Source organism: Carcharodon carcharias, chromosome 26 (assembly GCF_017639515.1).
Source record: "Carcharodon carcharias isolate sCarCar2 chromosome 26, sCarCar2.pri, whole genome shotgun sequence".
NCBI lineage: Eukaryota > Metazoa > Chordata > Chondrichthyes > Lamniformes > Lamnidae > Carcharodon > Carcharodon carcharias.
This window is the reverse complement of record NC_054492.1, coordinates 45,533,522-45,553,071: the sequence shown is the minus strand read 5'-3', so window position 1 is coordinate 45,553,071 and position 19,550 is coordinate 45,533,522. Positions and strand designations below refer to the sequence as shown.

General features: G+C 45.0%; 1 protein-coding gene across 3 annotated transcripts in view; it reads left to right on the top strand.

The window, feature by feature from the left end:
• The first annotated feature begins 218 nt into the window (after nucleotides 1-218).
• ap4e1 (adaptor related protein complex 4 subunit epsilon 1) overlaps nucleotides 219-19,550 on the top strand; it is a 60,710-nt gene continuing 41,378 nt past the window's right edge. Inside the window, exons 1-4 of one of the 3 annotated variants that reach the window (XM_041175255.1) lie at nucleotides 219-416; nucleotides 3,904-3,975; nucleotides 16,582-16,705; nucleotides 17,762-17,835. In XM_041175255.1, coding sequence (XP_041031189.1) covers nucleotides 285-416; nucleotides 3,904-3,975; nucleotides 16,582-16,705; nucleotides 17,762-17,835 — 402 coding nt within the window. In that variant the 5' untranslated portion in view covers nucleotides 219-284. Of the gene's footprint in view, nucleotides 417-3,883; nucleotides 3,976-16,581; nucleotides 16,706-17,761; nucleotides 17,836-19,550 lie in introns of all 3 variants that reach the window. The other 2 variants (XM_041175256.1, XM_041175257.1) reach the window with 2 other exon arrangements.

The following is a 19,550-nucleotide window of genomic DNA, read 5'->3' as shown; positions in this document are numbered from 1 at the left end:
AGGCAGGAAAATGGCACTGAGTCACAGTGCAGCCACCACAGGCCGAATTCCCTGCTCCTGCACCGTAACAGTTTCTGTGAAGTTGCAGCTTCTATTCTGACACAGACCTGGCTCAGTGCCCCCCCCTAGTGGCCAGGCGGAGAATATCACTGTCCGGATTTTAATAAAGTTTTTGGATTCAAACAGGAAGTGACACACTGGGGGCGGGGCTGGGGGATGACGGCGTGAGCCAGGGTCTGGGGGCCGCTTTCTCTCCGCTTGCAGTGACAGGACCCGCGGCGACAATGAGCGACGTGATGGAGAAGACGCTGTCGGCGCTGCCGAGCCTCTTGTCCCTGGATCCCGGCGCCAAACTTTCCGCCGCCTCCAGACTCGGAGCTTTAATCAGAGGCGTCACCGAACTGGCGTCGAAGCAGGTGGGGGCCGGGGGCCGGGGGGACCGGGGACCGGGGGGCGGGGGGCGGGGGGGGCCGGGGGCCGGGGGGACCGGGGGGACCGGGGACCGGGGGCCGGGGGGCGGGGGGGGCCGGGGGATCGGGGGGACCGGGGGGTGGGGGCCGGGGGGACCGGGGGGCGGGGGACCGGGGGGCCGGGGGGACCGGGGGGGGCCGGGGACCGGGAGACCGGGGGACCGGGGGGCGGGGGACCGGGAGACCGGGGGACCGGGGGGCGGGGGACCGGGGGGCCGGGGGGACCGGGGGACCGGGGGGGCGGGGGGGCCGGGGGGACCGGGGACCGGGGGCCGGGGGGCGGGGGGCGGGGGGGGGCCGGGGGATCGGGGGGACCGGGGGGTGGGGGCCGGGGGGACCGGGGGGCGGGGGACCGGGGGACCGGGGGGCCGGGGGGTGGGGGCCGGGGGGACCGGGGGGGCCGGGGACCGGGAGACCGGGGGACCGGGGGGCGGGGGACCGGGGGGCCGGGGGGACCGGGGGACCGGGGGGGCGGGGGGGCCGGGGGGGCCGGGGGGACCGGGGGACCCAGGGGGACCCAGGGGGAAGCAGCTGGAGCGGACCCCGCCCCCCTCACACCCCCATCTCCTCTCATCTCAGCCCCTCCCCCTCACACTCCCCTTAACCCCCCTCACCCCCCTCACCCCTCATCTCACCCCCCTCATCTCCTCACCCCTCATCTCCTCACCCCCCTCACCCCCTCACCCCCCTCATCTCACCCCCCTCATCTCACCCCCCTCATCTCCTCACCCCTCATCTCACCCCCCTCATCTCCTCACCCCTCATCTCACCCCCCTCATCTCCTCACCCCTCATCTCCTCACCCCCCTCATCTCCTCACCCCTCATCTCCTCACCCCCCTCATCTCCTCACCCCTCATCTCCTCACCCCTCATCTCCTCACCCCCCTCATCTCCTCACCCCTCATCTCCTCACCCCCCTCATCTCCTCACCCCTCATCTCCTCACCCCTCATCTCACCCCCCTCATCTCCTCACCCCCCTCATCTCCTCACCCCTCATCTCCTCACCCCCCCTCATCTCCTCACCCCTCATCTCCTCACCCCTCATCTCCTCACCCCTCATCTCCTCACCCCTCATCTCCTCACCCCTCATCTCCTCACCCCCCTCATCTCCTCACCCCCCTCATCTCCTCACCCCTCATCTCCTCACCCCTCACCCCCTCACCCCCCTCATCTCACCCCCCTCATCTCACCCCCCTCATCTCACCCCCCTCATCTCCTCACCCCTCATCTCCTCACCCCCCTCACCCCCTCACCCCCCTCATCTCACCCCCCTCATCTCACCCCCCTCATCTCCTCACCCCTCATCTCCTCACCCCCCTCATCTCCTCACCCCTCATCTCCTCACCCCCCTCATCTCCTCACCCCTCATCTCCTCACCCCCCTCATCTCCTCACCCCTCATCTCCTCACCCCTCATCTCCTCACCCCTCATCTCCTCACCCCCCTCATCTCCTCACCCCCCTCATCTCCTCACCCCCCTCATCTCCTCACCCCTCATCTCCTCACCCCCCTCATCTCCTCACCCCTCATCTCCTCACCCCTCATCTCCTCACCCCCCTCATCTCCTCACCCCTCATCTCCTCACCCCCCTCATCTCCTCACCCCTCATCTCCTCACCCCTCATCTCCTCACCCCTCATCTCCTCACCCCTCATCTCACCCCCCTCATCTCCTCACCCCCCTCATCTCCTCACCCCTCATCTCCTCACCCCCCCTCATCTCCTCACCCCCCTCATCTCCTCACCCCCCTCATCTCCTCACCCCCCTCATCTCCTCACCCCCCTCATCTCCTCACCCCCCTCATCTCCTCACCCCCCTCATCTCCTCACCCCTCATCTCCTCACCCCCCTCATCTCCTCACCCCTCATCTCCTCACCCCCCTCATCTCCTCACCCCTCATCTCCTCACCCCCCTCATCTCCTCACCCCCCTCATCTCCTCACCCCTCATCTCCTCACCCCCCTCATCTCCTCACCCCTCATCTCCTCACCCCCCTCATCTCCTCACCCCTCATCTCCTCACCCCCCTCATCTCCTCACCCCCCTCATCTCCTCACCCCCCTCATCTCCTCACCCCCCTGTGATGTTTCTTTTGCAGGCATATTAATGGTGTCTTTGTCATCTCAGAAATAATTGAACTGGACTAGCCATATAAATACTGTGGCTACACGAGCAGGTCAGAGGCTAGGAATCCTGTGATGAGTAACTCACCTCCTGACTCCCCAAGGCCTGTCCACCATCTACAAGGCACAAGTCAGTAGTATAATGGAATACTCTCCACTTGCCTGGATGAGTGCAGCTCCCACAACACTCAAGAAGCTTGACACCATCCAGGACAAAGCAGCCCACTTGATTTGCACCACATCCACAAACATTCACTCCCTCCACTACCGATGCACAGTAGCAGCAGTGTGTGTACCATCTACAAGATGCACTGCAGGAATTCACCAAGGCTCCTTCGCCACCACCTTCCAAACACATGACCACTACCATCTAGAAGGTCGAGGGCAGCAGATAGATGGAAACGCCACCACCTGGAAGATCCTCTGCAAATTACTCACCATCCTGACTTAGAACTATATCGCTGTTCCTTCACTCGCTGAGTCAAAATCCTGGAACTCCCTTCCTAACAGCACTGTGGGTGTACCTACACCACATGGACTGCAGCAGTTCAAGATCATCGTAACTCATTGAGGGGGAAAAAAATTCTCAATCAAGTTAAAACATGCAGAGAAACCTCTAAAATTGTTTGTACCTGGTGATTATAAGATAAATATTGATGAAAACATAATTTGGATCATTGTAATTCATTTATTTGGAAAGAAACCCACAGTTTCCCCAACCCAATCATAATAGCCAGGATTTTCATTGGCATTGCTCTGCCCAGAGACCCTTCCAAGTGTTGGTCATTCTTTGTACAAAGAGTAGCCTCTTGACAAGCAAACATTTGTCTTTCACTGGTGTCTCCTTGTTCTACTGACGAGAGAGAATTCCAAGTAGTTTTCTGGATTTATGTTGTACCGCCTAGTATATCACTGAACTGTTTGAATCATTCCTGCATTCGTTTTTGAATCCTTAAAATTTTTTGCCAAAGAAAATATTAATATAGATTTTTCAACTCTTTGAATCAAATTTGTGAAATAATAATGGCCCTGAAGGAGAATCGTACGGACTCGAAACGTTAATTGTTTCCCCCTCCACAGATACTGCCAGACCTGCTGAGTTTTTCCAGCATTTTCTGTTTTTTTAAAAATGAAATAATTGTATCTTACCTGTCCTCATTAAGTTGCATTGTGTGGATATATCTGCCTTTATGATTAGATTATGAATTGGGCGAGCGCTCTAATTTTGTAAGTAAATAACGCAAATGTAAGTTAGAACTCATCATGTTTAAATGTTTTCTTTTGTATTAACAGTTAAATGATTCTGGTTTTAGGATGAGGAGAAATTGATGAAGAAGGAATTGGCTGCGTTAAAAGAACAGGTCTCTGTTCCTACCACATCACTGGTAAGAATTCACCCTCTGAAGCAATAGATTAATTTCTCCTTTCTGTGACTGGTTTATATGATGTGATTGTGTCTTGGAGCTAGGTACAGCATCTTTTGTGCGTGTTTTCATTTCATGGTTATAGTAAGGTGGTGTAAAGCAGATTCGCCGGTTACTTGGTCAACTATATTAAAAGTTCACACTTTATTGTAGCATTTTAAAGAGCTATATTTATATATATATCATTTTGGTTTCTTAACCAAAATGATATATATAAATATAGCTCTTTAAAATGCTACAATAAAGAAATCTTAAGTAAAGAGGCATGGCCAATAAATGCAGGACACCACCAAGGTTGAAGAGATTGAAGATTTCAAAAGCTGCAATTGAACATTGAACCAGTGTGTTCATATACAGATAAGAGTATAGCTGAAATGTCAACCTTGTATTTTATATTTTCAGCATTTTCTGTTTCTATATCACATTTTGTGTATTGATCATGAACGAATACGTTAATGAATGTGGTATAGCGTGTTTCTCTTAAAACCCCTTGGATAGATTTCCACTTTTCATGTTTGAGACTGCTGTTTTTGTTAACCGGTTTTTCTTTTGAAGACCAGGTCATCAGCATTCCTTTTTCAGAAAAAAAAATCCACCTCCCATGACCTTACATTTAGGGGCTTAAGATCAATCTTCAGGTGAAATGGTGTTCAAGAACAAGGGATAACTGTATCACTCTAAGTAAATGTAATTTTTCTAAATTTCATAATAAATTTCTGTGCCCACATTTACAATGAAAAATTATCTGTGCTCAGCCCCCTTGCTGGTGGTGTCACGGAAGTGCACATTGACATAAATTTGATTCGAATTTTATCAGCGAAAAGACAATTGGCATCTGAGTTGAAGTGTGATCTGACAACTGAAATCTGCACTTATTAGCTAGTGGATGGATGGATCATTTAGTTTTCAGAACATGTTTGGTTTATGTTAGTCTGTGGGCACTTAATATTTATTTTCACGTGAGGAGTACAATAACATGTTTATATTTTAGGCATATTGTTGAAGCTATACTTCAGAGCTAGGGAGGGAATAATCAGACAGTGTTTCCACTGTTGCCCCGACTAGAAACGAACAGCTGTTAGCTCGCAGCCGATGCTGTGTGCCAGGCAGGTCAAATCCACAAGGGAAACTTGATCATGTGGTAACAACAATTTTGCAATTTGTATTTTATTTTGAAATGCATGCCCTGAATTCAGTAGTAATAAATCCAACAAGACTCTCGAGATTTTTTACAAAACTAAATTAAACATTTGTTAACAAAAGAAATGATTTCAAGCACATACATATGTCTATAAATTACCACTATAATAATGCATCAACCCCTAATTAATCTGGCTTCCAGTCACACCCCTGTTAAGGCAACAGTAAACAAAAAAATAGATTCCAGCCAGTTAACACAATACCCTGGACAGTAGAATTCAAAATGACTTTTCCTAGTTTTGGTTTCTGTACTGTTTCACGTACGCTTCTGATAGATCTTACAATGCCTTTCTCTCTGATACATAGCCTCATCTCCTTTATACATGTTTCTCCCTTTTAATGCAAATTCCATTGTTCCCATATGTCTTTGGAACTTTACTTTTCTCAATATAAATCTATTCATGGTGCTAATATTGTCAGTAGCTTTTAGGTAAAAATAAACAGACCGCTTGGCCTAGCTTCTCTGGCTAGGTGTTATATCCTGCCGTCTCTTTGAAATTCAAACTACCTGATTTATCTAAAAATGCAAATGCAAATTCTCCTCACCTCACATTCTAAAGCTTCAGGCATGTTTACGTATTTAGCATTCAAACATAACTTCTTTTGATGAGTCAAAGCCTCCAGACCAGCTGTCTCCAACTCAATTAAACCTCTCTCACTCTCTCACTCTCTCTCACACACACACAGAAACAACCCAAACCCTACTTTTACAGTAAATCGCAATATCATGAGAATTATTATACATTCGTGACACGCCCCTCCTTATGAAGAAATTAATTGTCGTGATTTAAAACGGCTTCATTTTTTTAACCCATCTTACACTACCTCCTATACTTATCTATATATTCACACTATTACATTACCAGATGCATGCATTAACATAATATATATACAAATCCTTGGTATCAACAGAAATCATTCCAGTCCAGATTTCAAATGCCCAATTTTTCCTTTGGGCTTTAAACTCTCGACAATGCATCTGCAATTGGATTTTCTTGTCCAGCTACATGTATAATCTGTAGATTAAATGGTTGCAGTAATAAGCTTCATCTGAATAGTCTTGCACTCCTGTCTTGAAATTTGTCGAGAAACTTTAAAGGATTGTGGTCTGTTTAAACAGTTGTTTCTGATAAATTGTTCACAATCTAAATCTCAAAATGCTGCAACACTAACACCAGTCTCAGAGTCTCCTTTTCGATCGTTGAATTTTTTTTTTTATTCAGTCACGGGATGTGGACTTCGCTGGCTAGGCCAGCATTTATTGCCCATCCCCAGTTGCCCTTGAGAAGATGGTGGTGAGCTCCTGCCTTGAACCGCTGAAGTCCATTTGGTGAAGGTACACCCACAGTGCTGTTAGGGAGGGAGTTCCAGGTTCTTGACCCAGCGATAGCGAAGGAACGGCGATATAGTTCCAAGTCAGGATGGTGAGTTACTTGGAGGGGATCCTCCAGCTGGTGATGTTCCCATGTATCTGCTGCCTTTGTCCTTCTAGGTGTTAGTGGTCGTGGGTTTGGAAGGTGCTGTCTAAAGATCCTGGGTGAATTCCTGCAGTGCATCTTGTCGATGGTTTACACTGCTGCTACTGTGCATCAGTGGTGGAGAGAGTGAATGTTTGTGGATGTGGTGCTAATCAAGCGGGCTTCTTTGTCCTAGATAGTGTCAAGCATCTTGAGTGTTGTTGGAGCTGCACCCATTCAGGCAAGTGGGGAGTATTCCATCACACTCCAGACTTGTGCCTTGTAGATGGTGAACAGGCTTCAGGGAATCAGGAGGTGAGTTTACTTGTCGTATGATTCCCAGCCTCTGACCTGCTCTTGTAGCCACAGTATTTATATGGCTAGCCCAGTTCAGTTTCTGGTCAACGGTAACCCCCAGGATGTTGATCGTGGGGGATTCAGTGATGGTAATGCCACTGAACTTCAAGGGGCGATGGTTGGATTCTCTTTTGTTGGAGATTGTCACTGCCTGATACTTGTGTGGTGCGAATGTTACTTGCCACTTGTCAGCCCAAGCCTAGACATTGTACAGGCCTTACTGCATTTGGACATGGACTGCTTCAGTATCTGAGGATTCGCGAATGGTGTTGAACATTTTTCAATCATCAGCGAACATCCTCACTTCTGACCTTATGATGGAAGGAAGGTCATTGATGAAGCAGCTGAAGATGGTTGGGCCTAGGATAGTATCCTGAGGAACTTCTGCAGTGATGTCCTGGAGCCGAGATGACTGACCTCCAACAACCATAACATCTTACTTTGTGCTGGGTATGACTCCAACCAGCGGAGAGTTTTCCCCCTGATTCCCATTGACTCCAGTTTTGCTAGGGCTCCTTGATGCCACACTTGGTCAAATGCTGCCTTGATGTCAAGGGCAGTCAATCTCACCTCAACTTGGGAGTTCAGCTCTTTTGTCCATGTTTGAGCCAAGGCTGTAATGAGGTCAGGAGCTGAGTGGCCCTGGCAGAACCCAAACTGGGCATCAGTGAGCAGTAAGCAAGTGCCGCTTGATAGCACTGTTGATGGAGAGTAGACTGATGGGGTGGTAATTGGCCGAGTTGGATTTGTCCTTCTTGTGTATAGGATATACCTGGGCAATTTTCCACATAGCCGGGTAGATGCCAGTCTTGTAGCTGTATTGGAACAGCAGGTACGGCAGGTTCTGGAGCACAAGTCTTCAGTACTATGGCCAGAATATTGTCAGGGTCCATAGCCGTTGCAGTATCCAGTGCCTTCAAATGTTTCTTGACATTACGCGGAGTGAATCGAATTGGCTGAAGACTGGCATCTGTGATGCTGGGGACCTCTGGAGGAAGCCGAGATGGATCATACATTTGGCACTTCTGGCTGAAGATTGTTATGAATGCTTCAGCCTTACCTTTTGCACTGGTGTGCTGAGCTCCTCCGTCATTGAGGATGGGGATATTTGTAGAGCCTCTTGTTCCAGTGAGTTGTTTAATTGTCCACCACCATTCACGACAGGACGTGGCAACACTGCAGAGCTTAGATCTGATCCGTTGGTAATGGGATCGCTTAGCCCTGTCTATCACTTGCTGCTTATGTTATTTAGCACGCAAGCAGTCCTGTGTTCTAGCTTCACCAGGTTGATATCTCATTTTTAGGTATGCCTGGTGCTCCTCCTGGCATGTCCTCCTGCGCTCTTCATTGCATCAGGCTTGATGGTGATGGTAGAGTGGGGGATATGCCACGCCATGAGGTGACAGATTGTGTTTGAGTGCAATTCTGCTGCTGCTGATGGCCCACAGCGCCTCATGGATGTCCAGTCTTGAGTTGCTAGATCTGTTCAAAATCTATCCTATTTAGCATGGTGGTAATGCCACACAACACGATGGAGGGTACTCTCAGTGTGAAGGCAGGACTTCGTCTCCGCAATGACTGACTGACTGTGTGGTGGTCACTCCTACTGATACTGTCATGAACAGATGCATCTGCGGCAGGCAGGTTGGTGAGGATGAGGTCAAGTATGCTTTTCCCTTTTGTTGGTTCCCTCACCACCTGCCACAGACCCAGTCTAGCAGCTATGTCCTTTAAGACTCAGCCAGCTTGATCAGTAATGGTGCTACCGAGCCACTCTTGGTGATAGACATTGAAGCCCCACACCCAGAGTACATTCTGTGCCCATTTCACCCTCAGTGCTTCCTCCAAGTGATGTTCAACATGAAGGAACACTGATTCATCAATTGAGGGGGGTCGGTATGTGGTAATCAGCAGGAGGTTTCCTTGCCCATGTTTCACTTCCCTGAAAAATACCTATCGTTTCTCAATTCCAGTTTCTTATTCTTGCAACAGTGCGGCCCCAATGCCTCTATCGCTTTCGTCTATGGCCAACTTAAATTGCTTGGCACAGTTGGGTACTGCCAAAACTGGTGTCGTAAGCAATACAGTTTTTAAACTGTCAAATGCTTTCTGACACTCCTGCGTCCATTGAACCTTCTTGTTTTTTTCACTAGTACAGACAATGGAGCAACCACACTGTTAAAAATTTGGTACAAATTTCCCACTTTTCCCCAGAAATCTCAAAACTTCTTGTTCTGTTGTAGGCACGGGGAAATCCACGATAGCTTCGACTTTCACATCTTATGGAGCCACCTTACCATATCCAATGATATGGTCTAGATGTGTAACTTGTGCTTTTGCAAATTCACTTTTAGCCAAGTTCATCACCAAATTAGCTCCTTGTAGTTGACTAAATAATTCTTCCAAATGTTATAAATGCTCCTCGCATGTTTGGCTGAAGACTACCAAGTTGTCAATTTAAACAGCGCGATTGTTCAGTCCTGCAATTACTCCTCAACCCCCTCCTATGGCACCACCCCATGCCCACGCAAAAGATGCAACACCTGCCCCTTCACTTCCTCTCTCCTCACCGTCCAAGGACCCAAACACTCCTTTCAAGTGAAGCAGCATTTCACTTGCATTTCCCCCAACTTAGTCTATTGCATTCGTTGCTCCCAATGTGGTCTCCTCTACATTGGAGAGACCAAACGTAAACTGGGCGACCGCTTTGCAGAACACCTGCGGTCTGTCCGCAAGAATGACCCAAACCTCCCTGTCGCTTGCCATTTTAACACTCCACCCTGCTCTCTTGCCCACATGTCTGTCCTTGGCTTGCTGCATTGTTCCAGTGAAGCCCAATGTAAACTGGAGGAACAACACCTCATCTTCCGACTAGGGACTTTACAGCCTTCCGGACTGAATATTGAATTCAACAACTTTAGGTCGTGAGCTCCCTCCCCCATCCCCACCCCCTTTCTGTTTCCCCCTTCCTTTTTTTTCCAATAAATTATGAAGATTTTCCTTTTCCCACCTATTTCCATTATATAAAAAAAAACCCCACTAGAGCTATACCTTGAGTGCCCTACCATCCATTCTTAATTAGCACATTCGTTTAGATAATATCACCAACTTTAACTTTAACACCTATGTGTTCTATTGTACTATTGTCGTTGACATCTTTTGATGATCTGCTTCTATCACTGCTTGTTTGTCCCTACAACCACACCAACCCCCTCCACCTCTTTGTCTCTCTATCTCTCCGCCCCCCCACACACACACCTTAAACCAGCTTATATTTCAACTCTTTCTTGGACTCGAACTCAAGTTCTGTCGAAGGGTCATGAGGACTCGAAACGTCAACTCTTTTCTTCTCCGCCGATGCTGCCAGACCTGCTGAGTTTTTCCAGGTAATTCTGTTTTTGTTCTGCAATTACTTTGTCAGTTTGAAATGTTACAGGTGCATTTTTCATGCCAAATAGCATGACTTTAAACTGATATTGGCTTTTGTGACACCAGATGGACTGTATTTCCTTTCCTCTCTCCAATAATGATATTTGCCAATATCCTCTCAGCAAGTGAATCTTAGTGATAAACTTTGATTGGTCCACTTTCTCAATACAATCTTCCAACCGTGGTATAGGATATGAATCTGCTTTTGTTACTTTATTCACCTTTAGATAGTCCACACACAGTCTTTTGTGTTCCAAAAGATAAAAACAAAAAAAGTGCGGATGCTGGAAATCCAAAACAAAAACAGAATTACCTGGAAAAACTCAGCAGGTCTGGCAGCAGCTTATATTTCAACTCTTTCTTGGACTCGAACTCAAGTTCTGTCGAAGGGTCATGAGGACTCGAAACGTCAACTCTTTTCTTCTCCGCCGATGCTGCCAGACCTGCTGAGTTTTTCCAGGTAATTCTGTTTTTCTTTTGTGTTCCATCCTGTTTCAGTACCAGCACAATGGGCGAACTTCAGTTACTGCAACTAGACTCAAGGATGTCATTTTGAAGCATGAATTCAATTTCTTTATGTACTTGTGCTACCTTTGCTGGATTTAATCCATAAGGATGTTGCCTTATTGAAGATGAAACTTCTACACTGACATCATGTGTAGCTAAATTTATCCTCCCCAGCTTGTTCCCACAAATAGCTTTGTGTGATTGCAATAGCTTCTCCAAATCACTTTGACACTTGTCTGGGAGGTATCTCAATATTACATGTAAATTTTCAAGCACCCCCTCATTATCCAATTTAATTAGAGGAAAATCAATTTCAGAATCTTACATTTATACCTCTTTCTCCTTATTTACCACCACTAATACCTCCTTTTGGTCCTTTTCCATGTTAAAGCACTTTTTAAGTATATTCACATGGCACACCCTCTGCTTCTCCCTTTTATCTGGGGTATTTATTAAATAATTCACTTCACTCAGTTTCTTTTCAATCCTGTAAGGTCCGCTAAACCTTGCATTTAACGAGTCACCCAGTACTAGTAACAGAGCTTACACTTTTTCCCCAGCAACAAGACTACGAGCTGTAGCTCCCCTATCTGCCTGCACTTTCATTACTTGCTATGATATCTTTAAATGTTCCCTAGCTAACTCTCATACTCTGAAGTTTGATACATTATCCAGGAGAGTAGTTTCTGAATTTTGACCCACCAATTTCTCATGAATCAATTTCAGTGGTCCCGTTACCTCATGACTATAGACTAATTTGGAAGGACTAAATCCAGTCGATGCATTAGCAAATAATAAGAATGGAATTCCCCTTTCCCAATCCTGTGGATAGTCCTGTCGATACTCCCTCATCATAGATTTAAAATTTGATGCCATCTTGCCAAAGCCCCTTGTGGTTCAGGATGGTAAGTTGTTGCCTTAAACTGTTTTATCCCCAAACTGTTCATTACTTTCTTAAACAGCTGTGACATGAAATTTGAACCCTGATCTGACTCTTTCTTTTGGTAAACCATATCTTGTAAAAAAAAAATTAGTCAACTCTTCCACAATTCTCTTTGTAAATTGTAATATTTCTCAAAGACATCGTTTCATGAAACCTTGTAGACACAGCCATTATTGTCAGTAAGTACTGATTTCCCCTTTTAGTCTTAAATAGAGGTCCTACAAAATCAATCATATCCCTTGTGAAAGGTTCTTCAAATGCTGGAATTGGAATTAAAGGTGTTGGCTTAATCATTGCTTGTGGTTTTCCTATCACCTGAACATGTGTGACATGTTCTACAGAATTTGACTACATCACTCTGCAATCCAGGCCAATAAAAATGTTTTTGTATTTTCACCTGTTCCCCCCCCCCCCTACAAAATTGAACTATTCTCAGCATCTCATTTCTATATCCAAATGGCATAACAATCTGATAGACTTCCCTCCAGCTTTCATCTGCTGAAACTTGAAACTTGTAACCGCCACCACTTTCTCATTAACACATCACTCGTAACATTCTGGAATATATTCTGCCTCTGTTTCTGAGTAAGCTGTCTGATATAACTGTTTTATTTCTGGATCCTTTTTCTATAACTCTTCCAACTGCCTTGAGCTAGATACCTCAACAGCATTATCCTCCATTCTTTCTTCCTGAACAACCTTATTAAAGACTGTGGCAGCTAATTGAATTTCAACACTTCCCCTGCCTTTTAACTCCCTCTCTTTCCTGTGTCAACCTGTGAGCTTGTGATTTTGTTTCCACACAATCTGGAAACAAACCAGGATGCTCTTTCTGCAACACTTCTGTTGAAAACACCTCTACAGGCTGCTCAACTACCTTAGGCATCACCCATACCTGTGATCCAGCTATTATCTAAAATAAATTGAGCCCCTGCAATGGGCAATTTTTTTCACTACTCCAACAATCACCTCACCTGTTTTCTAGTTACTCTTTAAATTTACCTTCCACAAGGGAATAGGTTTAGCATCTTCATGAACCCCACTTATTATCACCTGTTCCTGAAATACTCCCCCTGAACAACAAATATCACTATCCCACAACATTAAGGATTGACTAGCCCCTATATCTCTTAAAAATATTAATATATTTACGTACTCCCTCCTGAACACATGGAAAGTCTTTCCCTTCACAAATAAAATCTTTAAACAACCTGCAACCTGCTCCTCAGAACTCCCTTGGGTAAATTGTGAACACATTCCCACATCTTAACTTATCAATGATTCTTCCTGTTTTACCTGTACACAAACCACTGGCTTTTCCTGTGCCAGAACCTCCGAACCCTTAGTACTTTTCTTCCAGAACTTTTTTGCACCCAATAATTCCAACAGATTTCCGCTGTAATTTCCAACACACTGACTTTGTGTGCCCAACTTTCATTACCATGCAAGCACCTCAATTTTCAAGTGTCACTTCTGCCCTCAGCACCTTCCTTTTCAGTCTGTGAAAAATTTCCTGGTAATTTCCACCTACTCCTCTTCCTTGACATGTAGCCTTCCTTTCTCCTTCCCAATCTCTATCCTTCTCCGTTTTAAAAGGGTGATGAAAAAAGGGTTTAGATCTATGAACTATCTCATAATCATCAACTATTTCTGCTGCTTGTCTTACCATTTTAACACTCTGTTCCTCCATATGAGTTCTCATTACAGAAGGAAATGAATCGTTAAACTCTTCCAAAAGAATTGTTTCTCTAAGAGTTGCATATGTTGTCTCTATCTTTAATGGCCCTATCCATCAGTCAAAATTACTTTGTTTTACTCTCTCAAACTCAATACAAGTTTTCCCAAGCTGTTTTTTTATATTCCTAAATTTCTGCCTGTATGCCTCAGGAACCAACTCATGTACCCTCAAAATAGCCTTTTTTTACCACATCATAGTCCACTGACATTTCTACTGACAGTGAAGCATAAACCTTGTGCTCTACCCATGAACCTAGATTGTAACAACAATGTTCAGTTTTCTTGTGGCCATTTCATCCGTTTAGCTATCTTAAATGAAATAAAGAATGCCTCCACATTTCTTTCCTCTAACTTCGGAAGAGCTTGCACAAATTTAAGCATCTCCCACTGGATTTCAGATTAATGGTTTTTTACTTCATCAGAACTTTCCTCAGCATCTGATGTCTCTTTTTAAAAGATTTATAGATCCTAAATAGATTCCAGCCAGTTAACACAATACCCTGGGCAGTAGAATTGAAAATGGCTTTTCCCAGCTTTGGTCTCTGTGCACAGCAGCTTAATGCACAACTACTGGAGGCTTTTCACGCTTCTGGTAGATCTTGCAATGCTTTTCTCTCTGACACACATCCTCTCCTCCCTTCTCCTTTATATATGTTTCTCCCTTTTAATGCAAATTCCATTGTTCCCATATGTCTTTGGAACTTTACTTTTCTCATAATATAAATCTATTCATGGTGCTAATATTGTCAGTAACCTTCAGGAAAAATAAACACATTGTTTGGCCTAGCTTCCCTGGCTGGGTGTAACATCCTACTATCTCTTTGAAATTTATACTACCCTGATTTATCTAAAAATGTAAATGCAAATTCTCCTCATCTCACATTCTAAAACTCCAGCCATGTTTACTTTTTTAGCATTTCAAACCTAGCTTCTTTTGATGAGTTGAAGCCTCCAGACTGGCTGTCTCCAACTCAATTAAATCCCTCTCTCACCCAAAAACTATCCAAACCCCAGTTTAACCTACTTTTACAATAAATAACAACAGTATTATGAGAACAAAAACAGAATTACCTGGAAAAACTCAGCAAGTCTGGCAGCATCGGCGGAGAAGAAAAGAGTTGACGTTTCGAGTCCTCATGACCCTTCGACAGAACTAGGTGAATCCCAGGAAGGGGTGAAATTTAAGGTGGTGGTGGTGGTGGGGTGGGGAAGGAAGGAAGTGGGGGGGGGGGGGGGCGGGGAGAGAAGTGGAGGGGGTGGTGTGGTTGTAGGCAAAAGCAGTGATAGAAGCAGATCATCAAAAGATGTCACAGACAACAGAACAAAAGAACACAGGTGTCGAAGTTGGTGATATTATCTAAACGAATGTGCTAATTAAGAATGGATGGTAGGGCACTCAAGATATAGCTCTAGTGGGGGTGGGGGGAGCATAAAAGATTTAAAAATATTTAAAAATAATGGAAATAGGTGGGAAAAAGAAAAATCTATATAATTTATTGGAAAAAAACAAAAGGAAGGGGGAAGAAACAGAAAGGGAGTGGGGATGGAGGAGGGAGCTCAAGACCTAAAGTTGTTGAATTCAATATTCAGTCCGGAAGATGAGGTGCTGTTCCCCTCGTTTGCGTTGGGCTTCACTGGAACAATGCAGCAAGCCAAGGACAGACATGTGGGCAAGAGAGCAGGGTGGAGTGTTGAAATGGCAAGCGACAGGGAGGTTTGGGTCATTCTTGCGGACAGACTGCAGGTGTTCTGCAAAGCGGTCGCCCAGTTTACGTTTGGTCTCTCCAATGTAGAGGAGACCACATTGGGAGCAACGAATGCAGTAGACTAAGTTGGGGGAAATGCAAGTGAAATGTTGCTTCACTTGAAAGGAGTGTTTGGGCCCTTGGACGGTGAGGAGAGAGGAAGTGAAGGGGCAGTTGTTACATCTTTTGCGTGGGCATGGGGTGGTGCCATAGGTGGGGGTTGGGGAGTAGGGGGTGATGGAGGAGTGGACCAGGGTGTCCCAGAGGGAACGATCCCTATGGAATGCCGACAGTGGGGGTGAAGAGAAGATGTTTGGTAGTGGCATCATGCTGGAGTTGGCGGAAATGGCGGAGGATGATCCTTTGAATGCGGAGGCTGGTGGGGTGATAAGTGAGGACAAGGGGGACCCTATCATGTCTCTGGGAGGGAGGAGAAGGCGTGAGGGCAGATGCATGGGAGATGGGCTGGACACGGTTGAGGGCCCTGTCAACGACCGTGGGTGGAAAACCTCGGTTAAGGAAGAAGGAGGACATGTCAGAGGAACTGTTTTTGAAGGTAGCATCATCGGAACAGATGCGACGGAGGCGAAGGAACTGAGAGAATGGGATGGAGTCCTTACAAGAAGCGGGGTGTGAGGAGCTGTAGTCAAGGTAGCTGTGGGAGTCGGTAGGCTTGTAATGGATATTGGTGGCCAGTCTATCACCAGAGATTGAGACAGCGAGGTCAAGGAAGGGAAGGGAAGTGTCAGAGATGGACCACGTGAAAATGATGGAGGGGTGGAGATTGGAAGCAAAGTTAATAAATTTTTCCAAGTCCCGACGAGAGCACGAAGCAGCACCGAAGTAATCATTGATGTACTGGAGAAAGAGTTGTGGAAGGGGGCCGGAGTAGGATTGGAACAAGGAATGTTCCAAATACCCCATAAAGAGACAGGCATAGCTGGGGCATAACAGTATTATGAGATTCGTTATACTATCGTGACACAGAGTGGACGTCGTTTGAAGACTGGAGCAAGCTTGGTGCAATGTCCCTGCAGGTGAATGGCTTACCCGCACTTACTGCCAAAGTTCACTTGTGAATAATGATTACTTGTGATGGACCAGTTAGTGAATATTGTCAGTAGAACCGATTCGTGACAAGGAGACATATTTTGGAGGAGGAAAATAAACCTTTTCTCTGTTCCTATTACAGAAGCAGATGCGTGAATGTTTGGTGCGTCTAATCTACTGTGAAATGCTGGGGTACGAGGCCTCCTTTGGATACATTCATGCTATCAAACTAGCTCAACAGGGTAGTCTGATGGAAAAAAGAGTTGGTATGTTCCCTCCTCAAGAGCATTGATTAAGTAGATAACGTTTTAACTGTAAATAATATATTTAGCTCTCCTGGTGGCGTAGCCTAGGTATTTAAGCCTAATTACTGGTCTGTGGTCTGTTGATCTAGTCATGTTGAGAGAATTGTACAATTAGCTGCAGTATTTTCTGGATAGGGAAATGGAACAGAATTACTGCTGTTTGTGATTTAATAACCTCTGTTAAGGTGCACATGTAGATGCCCAGCAAAGACTGGTTGAATTCAGTTGTAATCTCTCTCCATGATGAAATAATATGAAGCCACTGTTCTCTAGGTAATGCGGTAAGAATCATAGAATGGTTACAGTACAGAAGGAAGCCATTTGGCCCATCATGTCTGTGCTGGCTCCCTGCAAAAGCAATTCACCTAGTCCCACTGCCCTGTCTTTTCCCTGTAGCCCTGCAATTTTTTAAATCTTCGGATAAGTGTCTAATTCTCTCTTAAAAGACAAGATTGAATTTGCTTCCACCTCACTCTCAGACAGTATTCGGTACTAACCACTCAGAATTTGTGAATGGTTACCTGGGCATTGTACTATAAATAACATACTCCAAAGATTACTCTACCTTCTTGCAGGGAACTATAATCTGAAATGCTTGGGACCAAGTCATTTCTGGATTTTGGAATTTTCTGAATTATAAAATGATTTTAGAATGCCTAACCAAAAATATGTGAACCAGAAAACACCACCAATATAAATATTTACTTGAAATATAAAACAGAGGTTAAAGTTTAAAAATGATATTAAACTTGTTTTACTGATGCAAATATTGTATCTTCTATATTTCCGCTCCCAAAATACTGTACTGAAATGATGCTAATGATTCTTGGGTCTGCTCAAAGGAATTTCTGGACAACTTGTGTTTCCAAACAATTTCCAGACTGTCAAGGAGTAGAATTGAAGGTTTCACTGAAATATCTGCCCTGCTATCCTGAAATTCTGCAATGGGAATAAGGGTGGGAATTACACTGGAACTATTTTAGCATATTCATGTTTACTTTTTTGTTTCTTTGTTAGGCTACTTGGCTGTTTCTCTGTTTCTAAATGAAAGCCATGAGCTGCTGCTTCTGCTTGTGAACACTGTTTTAAAGGTAGGGAATGGTAGTATGTTGAATTTATAATCAATCCTAGCTATTTCACAGAAAATGCTGTCTTGAATCAATGCTGGTTAATCTGCAAACTTTGCCCCCCCCTTCGTTTTGTACTCTATAAACATTATCAACAAAGATTTAAATACTAATAAAGTTTGTTGCAGTTTTTGAATTTTGCAGTAATGCAGATCCATTTATGTTCCATTTTTGTAATTTATTTTTCTCAGCCCTATGAACCCTTATCCTAAAACAAAAATTGTCACCTTTTGCCTCAGGTTTCCTCTATCTTAATTTCTGACCCATACTGAGTTGGCAGAGCTCCTGGTTTATGGGAATTGAATAAGTCATAAAATGTTTTTATTGTAAGGATCCTGTGATTTTTTTTTTTTTTAACTGGTGTTTTCGGGTGACTTTCCACAGTTTTATTCACTTTTGTTGAAAATCCCAAATCATAGCATCAGGTATTAGTTATAATTATTCTGTGCCAGTTCTAAGACTACTTGAATTGTAACTCACTTCTCATGTTTATGAGTGAATCATTGCAGCTGACTCGCAATAACTCAGCAGCTCCACAAGTATCAGCATTGAGCAGAAATAAAGATGAGGGAAACTTCAGCAAAAACGTGCCTTTTTTTCCTTTTTTAAAAACGGAGGCTAATAAGGCAGAGAGAAATAACTTAAAAGAATGAGAAGTAAATGTTCCTGCATTACCACGCCAAGGTGCTGCCACTCTGTGTTGGTAGTGGAAGGAGCGAATGTTGAAGGTGGTGGATGGGGTCCCAATCAGCCCATTGCTTTGTCCAGGATGGTGTTGAACTTCTCGAGTGTTTTTGGGCCTGGATGAGTGAAGCTTGACATCATGCAGGACAAAGCAGCCCGCTTGATCCTTCCACCACTTAAGAATCCACCCTCCATCATCAATGCATGGTGGCAGCAGTGTGTACTATCCACAAGATGCATTGCAGCAACTCAGCAAGTCTCCTTCGACAGGGCCTTCCAAATCCGTGACTATTACCATCTAGAAGGACACAAGGGCAATAGATGCATGGGGACAGCACCACCAGCAAATTCCCCTCCAAGCCACACGCCCTCCTGTCTTAGAACTATGTCACCATTCCTCCAGTGTCGCTGGAGCAAAATCCTGGAGCTCCCTTACTAACAGCACTGTGGGTGTTCCTATACCACATGGACTGCAGTTGTTCAAGAGGGTGGCTCACCACCACCTTCTCAAGGGCAATTAGGGATGGGCAATAAATGCTGACCAAGACATCGACGCCCACATCCCATGAACAAATATTGTTATGACACTGTTTGTAAAGGCTGAGTTGTTTAAATCTCAGAGGGAAACTTGAACAACTGTCACAACCTATATTTTAAATTGGTATGTTTGAGATGCAGCTTTGAATTCAGGAATAAGACCATCGAGCCTCAAAGGTTTTTTTATATAAAACTAAATTATTAATTTAACAACAAACTAAAAACATACACATATCTACAAATTACTACCGCAATAACTTTTAAATAAATCCCCAAATTAATCACTCAGGTAAATCTTCACCAAAGCAACAGTAATCCATTGACTTTAAACAGATACTAGGCAAAGCACATTTGACCTTACAAATTCAAAATGAGGTTCCTTGCAATTTGGTTCCTTTGCAGACACAGTTGTAGGCTTACAGGCTGTTTAGACCTTAAATGCCTCTGACCTACACACA